Source organism: Loxodonta africana, chromosome 25 (genome assembly GCF_030014295.1).
Source record: "Loxodonta africana isolate mLoxAfr1 chromosome 25, mLoxAfr1.hap2, whole genome shotgun sequence".
Taxonomy (NCBI): Eukaryota; Metazoa; Chordata; class Mammalia; order Proboscidea; family Elephantidae; genus Loxodonta; species Loxodonta africana.
The window spans coordinates 49,862,405-49,879,740 of record NC_087366.1 but is presented as its reverse complement, the minus strand read 5'-3'; the positions used below and the strand labels follow the sequence as shown (position 1 = coordinate 49,879,740).

At 37.9% G+C, this 17,336-nt stretch overlaps 1 protein-coding gene across 2 annotated transcripts in view; it reads right to left on the bottom strand.

Moving 5' to 3' along the window:
• LIN9 (lin-9 DREAM MuvB core complex component) overlaps positions 1–17,336 on the bottom strand; it is an 86,348-nt gene that overhangs the window by 45,039 nt on the left and 23,973 nt on the right. The window contains exons 2-4 of one of the 2 annotated variants that reach the window (XM_023549337.2): positions 17,020–17,080; positions 7,188–7,321; positions 5,828–5,953 (exon numbers count right to left, since the gene is read on the bottom strand). In XM_023549337.2, the coding sequence (XP_023405105.1) occupies positions 5,828–5,953; positions 7,188–7,321; positions 17,020–17,043 (284 nt within the window). In that variant the 5' untranslated portion in view covers positions 17,044–17,080. The remainder of the gene's footprint in view (positions 1–5,827; positions 5,954–7,187; positions 7,322–17,019; positions 17,081–17,336) is intronic. The other variant, XM_064276795.1, reaches the window with a different exon arrangement.

Sequence of the window (17,336 nt, the reverse complement as noted above, 5' to 3'; positions counted from 1 at the left end):
TGGTCTTTTTGTGAGAATTTGGGGTCTGCATCCCACTGATCTCCTGCTCCCTCAGGGGTTCTCTGTTGTGCTCCCTGTCAGGGCAGTCATCAGTTGTGGCCGGGCACCAACTAGTTCTTCTGGTCTCAGGATGATGTAAGTCTCTGGTTCATGTGGCCCTTTCTGTCTCTTGGGCTCATAGTTATCGTGTGACCTTGGTGCTCTTCATTCTCCTTTGATCCAGGTGGGTTGAGACCAATTGATGCATCTTAGATGGCCGCTTGTTAGCATTTAAGACCCCAGACGCCACATTTCAAAGTGGGATGCAGAATGTTTTCATAATAGAATTATTTTGCCAATTGACTTAGAAGTCCCCTTAAACCATGGTCCCCAAACCCCCGCCCTTGCTCCGCTGACCTTCGAGGCATTCAGTTTATCCCGGAAACTTCTTGGCTTTTGGTCCAGTCCAGTTGAGCTGACCTTCCATGCATTGAGTATTGTCCTTCCCTTCACCTAAAGTAGTTATCTACTAACTAATCAGTAAAAAACCCTCTCCCATCCTCCCTCCCTCCCCTCCCATAACCACAAAAGTATGTGTTCTTCTCAGTTTATACTATTTCTCAAGATCTTATAATAGTGGTCTTACACAGTATTTGTCCTTTTGCCTCTAATTTTGCTCAGCATAATGCCTTCCAGGTTCCTCCATGTTACGAAATGTTTCATAGATTCGTCACTGTTCTTTATTGATGCATAGTATTCCATTGTGTGAACATACCATAATTTACTTAACCATTCATCTGTTGATGGACACCCTGGTTGCTTCCAGCTTTTTGCTATTGTAAACAGAGCTGCAATAAACATGGGTGTGCATATATCCGTTCGTGTGAAGGCTCTTATTTCTCTAGGATATATTCCGAGGAGTGGGATTTCTGGGTTGTATGGTAGTTCTATTTCTAACTGTTTAAGATAACGCCAGATAGATTTCCAAAGTGGTTGTACCATTTTACATTCCCACCAGCAGTGTATAAGAGTTCCAATCTCTCTGCAGCCTCTCCAACATTTATTATTTTGTGTTTCTTGGATTAATGTCTGCCTTGTTGGAGTGAGATGGAATCTCATCGTAGTTTTATTCTGCATTTCTCTAATGGCTAATGATCGAGAGCATTTTCTCATGTATCTGTTAGCTGCCTGAATATCTTCTTTAGTGAAGTGCGTGTTCATATCCTCTGCCCACTTCTTGACTGGGTTGTTTGTCTTTTTGTGGTTGAGTTTTGACAGAATCATATAGATTTTACAGATCAGGTGCTGGTCGGAGATGTCATAGCTGAAAATTCTTTCCCAGTCTGTAGGCGGTCTTTTTACTCTTTTGGTGAAGTCTTTAGATGAGCATAGGTGTTTGATTTTTAGGAGCCCCCAGTTATCTGGTTTCTCTTCATCATTTTTGGTAATGTTTTGTATTCTGTTTATGCCTTGTATTAGGGCTCCTGACCTTGTCCCTATTTTTTTCTTCCATGATCTTTATCGTTTTAGTCTTTATGTTTAGGTCTTTGATCCACTTGGAGTTAGTTTTTGTGCATGGTGTGAGGTATGGGTCCTGTTTCATTTTTTTGCAAACGGATATCCAGTTATGCCAGCACCATTTGTTAAAAAGACTATCTTTTCCCCAATTAACTGACACTGGGCCTTTGTCAAATAACAGCTGCTCATATGTGGATGGATTTATATCTGGGTTCTCAATTCTGTTCCATTGGTCTATGTGCCTGTTGTTGTACCAGTATCAGGCTGTTTTGACTACTGTGGCTGCATAATAGGTTCTAAAATCAGGTAGAGTGAGGCCTCCCACTTTCTTCTTCTTTTTCAGTAACACTTTACTTATCCGAGGCTTCTTTCCCTTCCATATGAAGTTGGTGATTTGTTTCTCCATCATATTAAAAAATGACATTGGAATTTGGATTGGAAGTGCATTGTATATATAGATAGCTTTTGGTAGAATAGACATTTTTACTATGTTAAGTCTTCCTATCCATGAGCAAGGTATGTTTTTCCTCTTAAGTAGGTCCTTTTTAGTTTCTTGTAGTAGTACTTTGTAGTTTTCTATGTATAGGTCTTTTACATCTTTGGTAAGATTTATTCCTAAGTTAAATCTAATCTTTTTATGTGAATTGGAGTTCTACAACTGCTCCGTCCGTTGTGTTCTCTGTCAGGGCGGTCACTGGTGGTAACTGTAATACCCTAGAAGCCTTTAAGCTGACCAGTAAGACTTCAGCCTGTGAAACCAGGGTAACCCCACCCTGCTTGCCATATATAAGCCCTCTCCTGCATTCTAGTTTGTTTTTGCCTTGTCCCTGGGCATATACCCCTGTGTGGCCTTGCACTGAGGTGTGCTATAGTTTCTTCTCTGGGACCTGTATTAAATTCTATTTGTTTTCTGGCTTTCCTGCCTGATTCTCACTTCCTCATGTTGCCCCTAAGATACAATCCAAGACAATCACAGACCTCCTTAGGGTCAAACTTAAGAAAGTATAAAAAACTGACTTCTGTGCTATATGGCATCATTTTGCAGTCTTCTTGGCATTAAAAACCCAGGACCCAGACTATTCCCCTACAGTTGACAATTATAATTTTGCTTCTCTCCATACTGTGATACTCACACTTCCTCTCCTGTACTCACTTTCCCCAATTAAATTTTTATTTTTTAACAGATTTATAAGGCATAATTGGCATCAATAGACTGCAAATGCTTAAAAGTGCACAACTTAACGTTTTATATATAGCTACATCCATGAAACCATAATCACAGCCAAAATAATGAACATGCGAAGATTTCCATCACCCCATGTTTCCTCCAGTCCCTTTGTTATTCCTCCTTTGCATTGTTCTCACCTCATCTCCCTTCTCAGACAATCACTAAATTGCTTTCTGTCATAACAGATAATTTGTATCTTCTTAAACTTTATATAAACGGAATCATGTAACATATAGTACTCTTCTGTCTGGCTTCTTTCACTCAGCATAATTACTCTGAGATTTATCCATGTTGTTGCATGTATCAATGGTTCATCCCATTTTATTGCTTAGTAGTATTTCATTTGGAGCTCTGGTGGTGCAGTAGTTAAGTGCTACGGCTGCTAACCAAAAGGTCAGCAGTTCGAATCTACCAGCTGCTCCTTGGAAACCCTATGGGGCAGTTCTACTCTGTCCCTTAGGGTCGCTATGAGTCAGAAACAACTTGATGGCAATAGGTTGTTTTTTTAATTCCATTTATTATGTGCCATAACTTGTTTATCCATTCATCTCTTGGTGGGCTTTTGGGTTGTTTTGGGTTTTGGGCTGTTACAAATGAAGTTGCTATGGATATTTGTGTACAGGTTTTTTGTATGAACATATGCCTTCATTTCTCTTGGGTAAATACCTGGGGTTGGAATGGCTGGGCTCTATGGCAGGTGTATATTTAACTTTTAAGGAAACCACCAAACTGTTTCTTGTTCCCAACAGCAGTGTGTGAGAGTTCACACTGCTCCATATCCTCACCAACACGTGGTATGCTCAGTTTTGTAAACCCCAGATACTGCGGTTTTAATCTTCATTTCCCTGATGACTAATGATGTTAAATATCTTTCTGTGTGCTCATTTGACATCCTTATCTCCTGGTGAAACATTTATTCAAATCTTTTGCCAATTTGTTAATTGGATTGCTTGATTCATAGTATTGAGTTTTGAGAGGTAACATTCTGGATCTAACATACCTACTTTCACCAATCAAATTTCATTTAAATAAATTCATTTTTTAACAGTTAATACATGCACATGGCTTCGAATTTAAAAGGCTCATAAAGCAGTGAAAACTCTTTCTAATAGCTTTGTCTCTCAGTCACACAGCTTGCCTCCCAGAGGGAAACGTTGCTATAAGTTTCTTACATATCCTTCAGAGACACTTTAGACACACAAGTAAAAAATGTGTACCATATTTTTACACAAATAACGCATGTGTTTTACATTTTTTGCCAACCACGCAACTTACTTGTACATTTTTTCCTAAGCACGTTATACATGGTATATGCGTGGATGCACTATATATGTGGGTGTGCCATTTGCAGGAAAAAAACAGTGTTTCTCTGCTATTTTCTGCAAATAGCTATAATACACACTATTCTGTATTTTGCTCTTTTTCCTTACTATTATCTTAGTAACCACTTCTAAATCAGTACATAAAAAGCTGTTTTTGTTTTGTTCCCTGTTAAGTGGATGTATAGTTTTCTATGTCCATGGTGGTATCCATGGTGGAGTCCAGGGGTGATGAAAACAGTTAACATGCTTGGCTGCTAACCCAAAGGTTAGAGGTTTAAGTTTGCCCAGAGTGCCTTGGAAAAAAGGCCTAGCAATCTACTTCCAAACAATCAGCCATTGAAAATCTTATGGAGCACAGCTCTGCTCTGACATACACGGGATTGCTATGAGTTGAAATCAACTTGATGGCAACTGGTAGGCAGTAGGTAGATAAAACAAAACAAAACAAAAAACAAAGCCATTGCCTCTGAGTCGATTCCGACTCATAGCAATCCTACAGGACAGAGTAGAACTGCACTAAACGGTTCCAAGGCTGTAACCCTTACAGAAGCAGACTGTCACAAATTTCCCCTGTGAAGCGCTTGGTGGGTTCAAGCCACCGACCTTAGGGTTAGTAGCAGAGCACTTAACCACTGTGCCACCAGGGTTCCTTTACCATACTTTATTTAATCAACTCCCTATTTATGGACATTTAGGTTGTTGCCAAGCTTTTGTTCCTACAAATAGCTGCAACAAATAACTTTGTGCCTGTTGTTTCACTTGTTTATAAGCACTTCTGTGGTATGAGTTCTTAAAAGTTGTTATAGGTTGAATTCTGTACCCCAAAAAGACATGTTGGGGTTCTACCTAACTCCTGGTACCTGAGGATGTGACCTTATTTAGAATTAGGGTCTTTGCAGATGCAGTCACATTAAGATGAGGCTATCGGGATGGGCCCTAATCCAATACTATTGGTGTTCTTATAAGAACAGGAACTTCTCGATATAGAGATACACAGGGAGAACATCATGTGATGATGGGGGGGAGGGGCCGGCAGAGATTTAAGTGATATGCCCAGAAGCCAAGGAAGGTCAAAAGCAATATGAGATTTTCTGATGGGTTAAAAAGCAGGCTAACACTAGAATACACCAAAAAAAAAAACCCACTGCCGTCGAGTCGATTCCGACTCATGGCAACCCTAAAGGACAGAGTAGAACTGCCCCGCAGAGTTTCCAAGGAGCACCTGGTGGATTCAAACTCCTGACCTCTTGGTTAGCAGCTGTAGCTCTTAACCACTATGCCACCAGGGTTTCCAGCACTAGAATAGGAAATGTTATTTAACTTGAAGACTAATTTTCAGAAAGTAGCATGTTGGATAGATTAACTTGATTTCTGTTTTTACATCAGTATAACAGGCACTTGTGGGAAGGCTCTTGAGGAAATAAAAACTTTCACAAAAGATAATAACAATATACATATAATCTGATAGCTTACTTAAATATCTTTCAGTGCATTTTTAAATCTTTTTTGCAACACAGTGGTACTTATAATTAAAAAAAATAAGATTATATTCAAAGCCTGCGAAGTGAACAAAAATGAAATTGTACACTTAATTATAAGATGCATAAGTACACAAAGCATCAACATTAAAGCTGGTTAGCAAGATATATTTAATATATAATAAATTATCTCAGATGTTATATTTTGGTATTAGTCATTTTAAAGATTAAAATGAATTTACATAGTAATGACTCTACCAACCAATCCATCGATTTTATGTTAAATAAAACATTATTTTTACCTCCGTGGTTTTCCCATAAGCCGCCTGATTTTTCCCCATTCTACTCTTGTTAACTTTCTTGTCTTCAAATTAGGAAAAGATTCTTTTAGACATACACAAAAGTCATTATCGCCTTCAAAAAGTGGTCTGTAAAGCAGAAGTGGTATTTTAATGGTTAATATGCAATGTGTTATTTTCCTAAAAGACATAAAATCTGAAATACAAATTCCGACTTTCAACATCACGTTAATTACAAGATGGCAAACTTTCATTTCTGCACCATTCATATACAAAGCAGGGAAAATTCAAAGTGCCACAACTGAAATAATTCTTGGCATTTGTGAAACAAATAATTTGTAAAAGTTACTCAGGGAATATTGTCCGTGACTGAGATTCCAGGGACACTGATTGTTGTTAAACTTCTTCTAAGGACATCCTTTGGGAGACTACTCTTGGCACAGGCATTATGTCTGGTGATGATGAACAAATGCTAGCTGTAGAAACTTTATCCCAGAGGTAATACCATTACCAAGGAGACCTCTTTGGTGTTAAATCAGTTTTAGAAATCTAGAGGACTCTAGAGGGTTAGTTCTTGGAAATCCCAGAAGAACTCGGATCACACTAAAAGCTCTAAGCCTAAGGAAAACCCTGCGGGCAAAAAGAAAACCATTCTATTCGCAAGTTTGATAAACCAGGAAACAGTCTTAGCAGTGATGCATGAATGCATTGAGCTCAAATATGAACTCCATGAGATTCACAAGTTCCAGCGTAGTCAACTGCTTTGGAAAACAGAGAAAGGAAGTAAAGTGAAACAGTCAGCAAAGTAAGCACCAATGACTGGTATATAAACACGGATTAGAAATCTTACAGAATTTTTCCTAAGTAAATTCTATTGTTGAATTATTGGGTTGCAGACAATTGTCTTACTATGTTCTACTTAAACATTTATGTATAACTAAGGTGCTTAAGTATTATCATTAAAAGAGAAAAACTATCCACCTAAAAAACTTATTGAATCATTTTTACCATTAATAACCATTTTTCTACTCTTATACTAGCACTATAATTTCAAGATCTATAAAACAAGTCTCACTCATTGCAACTAACGGTGCTTTGTTTTAGGATATCTCCATTCCATGGTGTTTGTCAATCATAATTCAAAGATACTTTCATTTAATTTTTGACAACAATGTACAATTTCCCAAGAAGAGAAAAAACAAAACTAAATGATATGAAGAACTAAACTGGAATGAGAAACAGAAAAATGAATGCAGGAAAAAATAGAATAAAAGGTTTTTTAGAAAAGGTTGTAGTTCATAACATTTGAACAACTTAAATTTCTGGTTCAAGGAATTTTTATGATATAAACCATGATACATACTTATCTATGTTTGAGTAGAACCATTCATATATGCACCATTTATGTGCTTTGGGAAGCTTGAGCAGGTTACGTAATCGAAAACCAATCTTCTGTGAGGCTTTCTTATCTGGTGTTGACATCGTTGCTGTAAATTTCTATATAATAAAAAAGATTAATTACAGCTCTAATAAGTGAAAATAAACATCTATAATATTGAATACATTTGTAAAAAGGCAGATACTGGTAAAATACTCAAAAACATTCAAGACAAATTTTTTGTTAGTGTTCAATATTCTGATTATTTTTTATAAAGTTAAAAATCTCTAGAAGAGATGCATTAAAAAACACAATATACCAACACTTAGTTGAATCAGCTAAAGCAGTGTTTACAGAAGAATTTACAGCTGTGAATGCCTATATTGGAAAAGAAGAAACATCTCAAATAACCTATATTTCTACTTAAAGAAACTGGAAAATGAAAATCAAAGGAAATAATAAAGATTAGCGCAGAAATCAATAAAATAGAGGAAAACAAGTTGGTTCTTTGAAAGTTCAACATTATCAATAAATCTTTAGCTAGAATGACCAAGAACATAAAGACAAATGATATTTTCTTAACCTTATAGACACGCACTGCAACCCAAAAATCAATACCATGTCCAGTGGTAAAATACTAAAACTATTCTCTTCAAAGTGAGGAATATGACAAAAATGTCCACTATCGTCATATTATATTTTTTAACATGTTTTGGAGGAATTAGCCAATTAGATAAGAGGAATAAAAATTGAAAAGGAGAAAACAAAACTGTCATTATTTGTAGGTGACAAGATTGCCCCAGAAAACTTAAGAAAATCAATTGTAACTATTACAAACAGAAGAGAATTTAATAAAGTGGGTGAATACAAAATTGATAAGCAAAAATCAATGTCTTAAAAAATCACTCTTTCCTATATGTAACTGAAAAATGGTAAGACAATAGAACCAAAGATGTGCCCTGTTCACAACAGAACAATGACAATTAAAAAAAAAAAAAGACTAAATACCTAGAAATATAATTAACAAGAAATGGGTAAGATCTATGTGGAGAAAATTTTTAAAGTCTACTGAGGGACATCAAGGTCTTGAATAAGTGGAACAACAAACAGTTCTGGGATACGCAGTCTCAATGTTACATGTATATCATTCCCCATGAGTTAATTAAATATTAGTGCAATCGCAACAAAAAAAGCCGATAGGATTTTTTTTCCTAGCCAAGCTGATTCTGAAGTCCATATGGAAAAATGTGGAGGAAAACATGAGAAAAATCTAAAAACAGGATAATGTCTTAAAAAAAACTTGTTGCCATCAAATGGATTCCGACCCACAGTGACCTTATAGGACAGAGTAGAACTGCCCAATAGGGTTTCGAAGGCTGTAAATCTTTACCAAAGCAGACTGCCACATATTTCAACAGAACTGCTGACTTTTCTTTTGGTTAGCAGCCAAATACTTAAACCACTGCACCACCAGGGCTCCTTCTGTAGCACCAAGGCTCCTTAATAATGTCTTACCTGTTGCCATTAATATCGAGTCGATTCCAACTCACAGTGACCCTAAAGGACAGAGGAGGGCTGCCCCATAGGGTTTCCAAGGAATGGCTGGTGGATTTGAACTGCCAACCTTTTGATTAGCAGCCAACAGCTTAACCACTGCACAACCAGGGCCCCATTAAACATAATATAAAGCCACATTAAAACATCTGACAGTAGCACATAGAGATATACCAGACATAAAAACATGAAAAAAAAAAAACAAAAAAACCCTAGAAATAAATCCCAAATATAAACAGGAATTTAGTTGGTGATAAAGGCAGCATTTCAAGTCAATGTAGAAAAGATGGATCACACTCAATAAATGTTACCAGGACAACTAAGTTTTAAAAAATAAAAAAAGTTGCATTTCTACCCCATTTCTCACTCCAAAATAAATTCTAGGTGGACTGAGATTTAAACACCAAAAAAAATATGAAAAAACAAATGTTGAGAATTTGAAAAATACAAGTTTTAGACAGGGGAGGTCCTTCTGAGGATAAAAAAACCTCAGAAAGTCATAGAAGAAAATAGGGTTGTATTTAACCCTTTACATTTTTAATAATTCTGCATGGTGAAAAACACAAAAAGTCAAAAGACAAACTACAACTCTGAAAAAAAAATTACAACCCACATAAAGGGCTACATTCTTAATGGATATTAAATTCTTACAAACTAGTCGGAAATGAAAAATTGAAGACAAGTGGCATTGCATTCATCGCCAAAAAGAACATTACAAGATCTATCTGGAAGTACAACGCTGTCAGTGTTCAATAATATCCACATGCGTGTAAGGAAGATCAGTTAAGACGACTATTACTCAAATTTACGTACCAAACACTAAGGCCAAAGATGAAGAAACTGAAGATTTTTAACCAACTTCTGTAGTCTGAAATTGATCAAACATGTAATCAAGATGCATTGATAATTACTGGTAATTGGAATGAGAAAGTTGCAAACAGAAGGATAGACAGTTGGAAAATATAGCCTTGATGATGGAAACAACATGGGAGATCAAACGACAGAATTTTGCAAGACTAATGACTTCTTCGTTGCAAATACCAAAAACCAGACGAGTTGTGACATCACATCAAGGACATCATACATGAAGAAAGCCAAGAGGTCATTAAAAAGACAGGAAAGAAAAGAAAAGAACAAAATGGATGTCAGAAGAGACTCTGAAACTTGCTCTTGAACATCAAGTAGCTAATGCAAACAGAAGAAATGACAAAGTAGAAGAGCTGAACAGACGATTTTAAAGGACAGCTCCAAAAGACAAAGTAAAGTATTATAACGACATGTACAAAGACCGGAATTCCAGAAAACTTAATTGTGCCCCTGAGGAACCTGTATGTAGACCAAGAGGCAGTCATTCGAACAGAACAAGGGGTACTTGTGGTCTAAAGTCAAGAAAGGTATGCGTTAGGGTTGTATCCTTTCACCATACTTATTCAATCTGTATGCTGAGCAAATAATCTGAGAAGCTGGACTATATGAAGAAGAACATAGCATTAAAATAAGAGGAAGACTCATTAACCACCTGCAATATGCAGATGACAAAACCTTGCTTACTAAAAGTAAAGAGGACTTGAGGCACTTAATGACTGATGAAGATCAAAGACCACAGCCTTCAGTATGGATTACACCTCAACATAAAGAAAACAAAAATCCTCACAATTGGACCAATAAGTAACATCATGACAAATGGAGAAAACATTAAAGTTGTCAAGGATATCATTTTACTTGGATCCACAATTAACACCCGTGGGAGCAGCAATCGAGAAATCTGATGACACACTACACTGAGCAAATCTGCCACAAAAGATCCCTTTAAAGTGTTAAAAAGCAAAGATGTCACTTTAAGGACTAAGGTATGCCTGACCCAAGCCATGGTGTTTTCAATTGCCTCATACGCATGTGAAAGCTGGACAATGAATAAGGAAGACTGAAGAACAGATGCCTCTGAATTATGGTGTTCGCAAAGAATACCAAATATAATAACACAGACCGCAAGAAGTACAAACAAATCTCTCTTGGAAGAGTTACAACCAGAATGTTCCTAGAAGCAAGGATGGCAAGCCTTTGTCTCACATACTTTGGACATGTTATCAGGAGGGACCAGTCCCTGGAGAAGAACATTAGCAAAACACAGAAAGACGCTCAACAAGACAGGCTGACACAGTAGCTGCAACAATCAACTCAAGCACAACAACACTTGTGAGGGTGGTGCAGGACCGGGCAGTGTTTTGATCTGTCATACATAGGGTTGCTGTGAGTCAGAACTGACTTGATGGAACCTAAAATCAACGACAACAATAGGAAAATGACCAATAATCCAATGGAAAAAGAACATAAACAGTTTACAGAAAAGTTTTTAAACATATGAAAAGTGTCTTGAAAATAAAAGGTAAGAACCATATGATCTTATCGATTGACGCAGAAAAGGCATTTAACAAAGTCCAACACCCGTTCATGATAAAAACTTTCAGCAAAATAGGAACAGGAGGGAAATTCCTTCACATAATAAAGGGCATTTATACAAAACCAACAGCCAACATTATCCTAAACGGAGTCTGAAAACATTCCCCTTGAGAAAGGGAACCAGACAAGGATGCCCTTTATCACCATTCTTATTCAACATTGTGCTGGAGGTCCTAGCCAGAGTAATAAGGCAAGAAAAAGAAATAAAGGGCATCTAAATTGGTAAGGAAGAAGTAAAAGTATCCCTATTTGCAGATGATATGATCTTATACACCGAAAACTCCAAAGAATCCACAAGAAAACTACTGGAACTAATAGAAGGTTTCAGCAAAGTATCAGGATACAAGATAAACATACAAAAATCGGTTGGATTCCTTTACACTAACAAAGAGAACTTTGAAAAGGAAATCACCAAATCAATACCATTTACAATAGCCCCCAGAAAGATAAAATACTTAGGAATAAACCTAGCCAGAGACGTAAAAGACCTATACAAAGAAAACCATAAGACACTTCTGTAAGAAACCAAGAGATCTACATAAATGGAAAAACATACCATGTTCATGAATAGGAAGACTCAACTTTGTGAAAATGTTAATTTTACCCAACATGATCTACAGATACAATGCAATCCCGATTCAAATTTCACGACATTTTTAACAATATGGAGAAACAAATCACCAACTTCATATGGAAAGGGAAGAGGCCGCAGATAAGTAAAGCATTACTGAAGAAGAAGAACAAAGCGGGAGGCCTCACACGACCTGATTTTAGAACCTATTATGCCATCACGGTAGTCAAAACAGCCTGGTACTGGTACAACAAAAGATACATAGACCAATGGAACAGAATTGAGAATCCAGACGTAAATTCATCCACCTATGAGCCACTGGTATTTGACAAAGGCCCAAAGTCCATTAAATGGGAAGAAGACAGCCTCTTTAACAATTGGATGGATATTCATCTGTAAAAAAAATGAAACAAGACCTATACCTCACACCATGTACAAAAACTAACTCAAAATGCATCAAAGACCTAAATATAAAATCTAAAATGATAAAAAAAAAAAAATAGGGACAATGCTAGGAGCCCTAAACAGAATACAAACCATAACAATGCACAAACACTAGAAAAGAAACTAGGTAACCAGGAGCTCCTAAAAATCAAACAATTATGCTCATCAAAAACTTCACCAAAAGAGTAAAAAGAGAAACTATAGGCTGGGAAAAAATTTTTGGCTACAACATATCCCATAAGGGTCTAATCTCTAAAATCTACAAGATACTGCATAACCTCAACAACAAAAAGACAAATAACCCAATTAAAAAATGGGCAAAGGAAAAATGATACAACCATTTTGGTAAACGATATGGTGCTTCCTTAGAAAGCTAGAAATAGAAATTCCATACGATCCAGCAATCCCACTGCTAGGAATATATCCTAGAGAAATAAGAGTCATCACAGAAATTGATACTTCACACCTATGTTCACTGCAGCATTGTTCACATTAACAAAAAGATGGAAACAAGCTAGATTCCCATCAACAGATGAATAAACTGTGATACATACGCACAATGAAGTATTACGCAATGCTAAGGAACAACAATGAATCTGTGAAGCATCCCATAACATGGATGCATGTGGAGGACATTATGCTGAGTGAAATAAGGCAGTCACAAAAAGACAAATATTGTATGAGACTACTACTGTAAAAATTGATGAAAAGGTTTATATCAAAAAGAAACAATATTTGATGGTTACGATGGAGGAGAGGGATGGGGATGGAAAAACACTTAACAGACAATAGGTAAGTGGTAACTTTGGTGAAGAGTAAGACAGTACACAATATTGGGGAAGCTAGCACAACCTGTACAAGGCAAGGCCATGGTAGCTCCATAGCCACATCCAAACTTCCTGAGGGACCGAATTGCTGGGCTGAGAGGTCTGGGGACCACGGTCTTAGGGTACATCTAGCTCAACTGGCATAACAAGAGTTTGTAAAGAATATGTTCTACATTCTACTTTGTTGAGTAAAGTCTGGGGTCTTAAAAGCCTGTGAGTGACCATCTAGGATACTCCACTGATCTCACCCCTTCAGGAGCAAGGAAGAATGAAGGAAATTAAAGATATATGGGAAATATTAGTCCAAAGGACTAATGGACTACATCTACCATGGCCTCCACCAGACTGAATCCAGTACAACTAGATGGTGCCAAGCTACCACCACTGACTGCTCTGACAAGGATCACAATAGAGGGTCCCAGACAAAGCTGGAGAAAAATGTAGAACAAAATTCCAACTCAAAAAGAAAGACCAGACTTGCTGGCCAGAGACTGAAGAAACCCTGAGAGTATGCCCCCCTCCGCCCGACACCCTTTCAGCTCAGTAATGAGGCCACTCCTGAGGTTCATCCTTCAGCCAAAGACTGAACAGTCCCATGGAACAAAACAAGACTAAAGGGGCGCACCAGTCTTGGGGCAGGGACCAGAAGGCAGGAGGGAACAGGACAGCTGGTAAAAAAAAAAAAAAAAAAAAGGGAACCCAAAATCAAGAAGGGAGAGTGTTGACGTATTGTGGGGTTGTTAACCAATGTCATATAACAATGTGTGTACTGTTTGATGAGAAACTAGTTTGTTCTGTAGACCTTCATCTAAAGTTCGATTAAAAAAAGAAAAAAAAAGTCTGAGTGAGCCGGTGCAGTTCTGCACTGCGCTCTGAGGATAACAAAAAAAAAAAAAAAGAAAGAAAGAAAATGTTCTACATTCTACTTTGGTGAGTAGTATCTGGGGTCTTAAAAGCCTGTGAGCGGCCATCTAAGATACTCCACTGGTCTCGCCCCTTCGGGAGCAAGGAAGAATGAAGAAAATTAAAGATACAAGGGAAGGATTGGTCCAAAGGGCTAATGGACCACATCTACCAATGCCTCCACTAGACTGAGTCCAGTACAATTAGATGGTGCTCACCTACCACCACTGGCTGCTGACAGGGATCACAATACAGGGTCCCAGACAGAGCTGGAGAAAAATGTAGAACAAAATTTCAACTCAAAAAAGACCAGACTTGCTGACCTGACAGAGACTGGAGAAACCCTGAGAGTATGGCCCCTAATACCCTTTCAGGTCAGTAATGAGGCCACTCCTGATGTTCACCTTTCAGCCAAAGATTGAACAGTCCCATGGAACAAAACAAGACTAAAGCGGTGCACCAGCCCTGGGGCAGGGACTGGAAGGCAGGAAGGAACAGGAAAGCTGGTAATAGGGAACCCAGGGTTGAGAATGGAGAGTGCTGACATGTTGTAGGGTTGTTAACCAATGTCATACAACAATGTGTACTAACTGTTTGATGAGAAACTAGTTTGTTCTGTAGACCTTCATTTAAAATTCAATTAAAAAAGAAAACAGTAAAAGTAATAATAATAAAAAAAAGTTAAAAAAAAAATTCCAGGACAATTTGAACATGTAGACTATGATCTGTTAGATAATAGAATAAATAAATGTTAGATCCTGGAAAAAAAAAAAGGGCAATGGATATGAACAGACACTTCACCAAAGAAGACATTCAGGCAGCTAACAGATATATGAGGAAATGCTCACGCTTGGTAGCCGCTAGAGAAATGCAAATCAAAACCACAATGAGATACCAACTCACCCCAATAAGGCTGGCACTAATCCGGAAAACACAAAATAATAAATGTTGGAGAGGTTGTAGAGAGACTGGAACGCTTCAGCACTGCTGGTGGGAATGTAAAACGGTACAACCACTTTGGAAACTGAATTGGTTGTTTCCTTAAAAAGCTAGAAATAGAAGTACCATACAATCCAGCAATCCCACTCCTTGGAATTGATCCTAGAGAAATAAAAGCTGTCACACGAATAGATATACACACACCCAGTCCATTGCAGCACTGTTCATGATAGCAAAAAGATGGAAACAACCTAGGTCCCCACTGACAGACGAATGGATGAACAAATTATGGTACATACACACAATGGAATACTACGCAACAATAAAGAACAATGACGAATCCGTGAAACACCTCACAACATGGATGAACCTGGAGGGCGTTATACTGAGTGAAATTAGTCAGTCGTAAAAGGACAAATATTGTATGAGACCACTAATATAAGAGCTAAAGAAAAAGTTTAAACACAGAAGAAAACATTCTTTGATGGTTACGAGGGTGGGGAGGGAGGGAGAGAGGTATTCACTAACTAGATAGTAGACAAGAATCATTTTAGGTAAAGGGAAGGACAACATACAATACAGGGGAAGTCAGCACAACTGGACTAAACCAAAAGCTAAAAAGTTCCCTGAACACAAACAAACATTTTCAGGGACAGAGTAGCTAGGGCTGGGGTCTGAGGACCATGATTTTGGGGAACATCTAGTCGATTGGAGTAATAATGTTTATTAAGAAAATGTTCTGACGGTTTCAGGGGACATCTAGGTCAACTGGCGTAACAAAGCATATTATGAAAACGTTCTGCGTCCCACTTTGGTTAGTGGCGTCTGGGGTCTTAAAAGCTAGCAAGCAGCCATCTAAGATGCATCAGTAGGTCTCAACCCACCTGGAAGAAAGGAGAATGAAGAACACCAAAGACACAAGGAAAATATGACCCCAAGAGAAAGAAAGGGCCACATAAACCAGAGACTCCATCAACCTGAGACTAGAAGAACTAGATGGTGCCTGGCTACCACCAGGTGAGATAAGAAGGCAGAGGGGGACAGGAGCGGGTTGAATGGACATGGGAAATACAGGATAGAGAGGAGGAGTGTGCTGTCACATTGTAGGGAGAGCAACTAGGGTCATATAACAATGTGTGTCTAAAACATTTTTGTATGAGAGACGGACTTGAACTGTAAACTTTCACTTAAAGCACAATGAAAAAAAAACCAAGAAAATGTTCTGTATCCCACTTTGATTGAGTGGCATCTGGGGTCTTAAAAGCTTGCGAGCAGCCATCTAAGATGTATCAATTCGTCCCAACACCCCTGAAGCAAAAGAGAATGAAGAACACCAAAGACACAAGGAAAATATTAGCCCAAGAGACAAAAGGGCTACATAAACCAGAAGCTCCATCAGCCTGAGACCAGAAGAACTAGATGGTGCCCAGCTACCACCAATGACTGCCCTGACAGGGAACACAACAGAGTCCCTGACAGACTGAGAGAAATGTATGGAGCAGAACTCAAATTCACATTAAAAAAAAAAGACTTAATGGTCTGACTGAGACTAGACGAACCCCTAAAGCCACGGCCCCCAGATGCTCTGTTAACCCAGAAATAAAATAATTCCTGAAGCCTACTCTTCAGACAAAGATTAGACTGGACTATAAAACATAAAATAATACACATGAACAGTGTGCTTCTTAGTTCAAGCGGATACACATGACCAAATGGGCGGCTCCTGTCTGGAGGCAGGATGAGAGGGCAGGAAGGGACAGGAGCTGGTTAGATGGGCAAAGAAAACCCGGGGTAGAAAGGAGGAGTATGCTGTCACATTATAGGGGTTGCAACTAGTATAACATAACAATGTATGTATAAATTTTTGTATGAGAAAGTAACTTGAGCTGTAAACTTACACCTAAAGCACACACACACAAAAAATACCTTGACCTCACTCATAGGTGAAATGCCAACTAAAACAAGTGACATGCTATATTCTACATATCAGATTAGCAAAAATGCAGATGTTTGTTTATACACGGAGTTGGCAAAGTGTTCCGGAAAACAAGCTCTCGCATACACTGTTGGTAGAAAGTATAAAAGAGCACAATTTCTTTGGAGAATAATTTGGACTTACTTTCAAAACTTTAAACGTGCACATCCTATAATCCAGCAATTCTGCTTTTTGGGTATTTGTCCTAGAAAAACATTTACAATTTTATACAAACATTCTTGTGGATGTTCACTGCAGCATTTTTTAATAGTAAAAAATAAGCAACCATTTTTAAAAAATGCCCATAAACGTGAGAATTTATAAATAAATTATAGGGTAAGATTGAACATCACACAGCAGTAAAAAGAAATATATACATAATTCCCACTCATCTAATAAACAGCAGTTAAAAGGAATGACCCCGTCTGACGGTTTATCTGTCTCAATTAACATGATCAGAT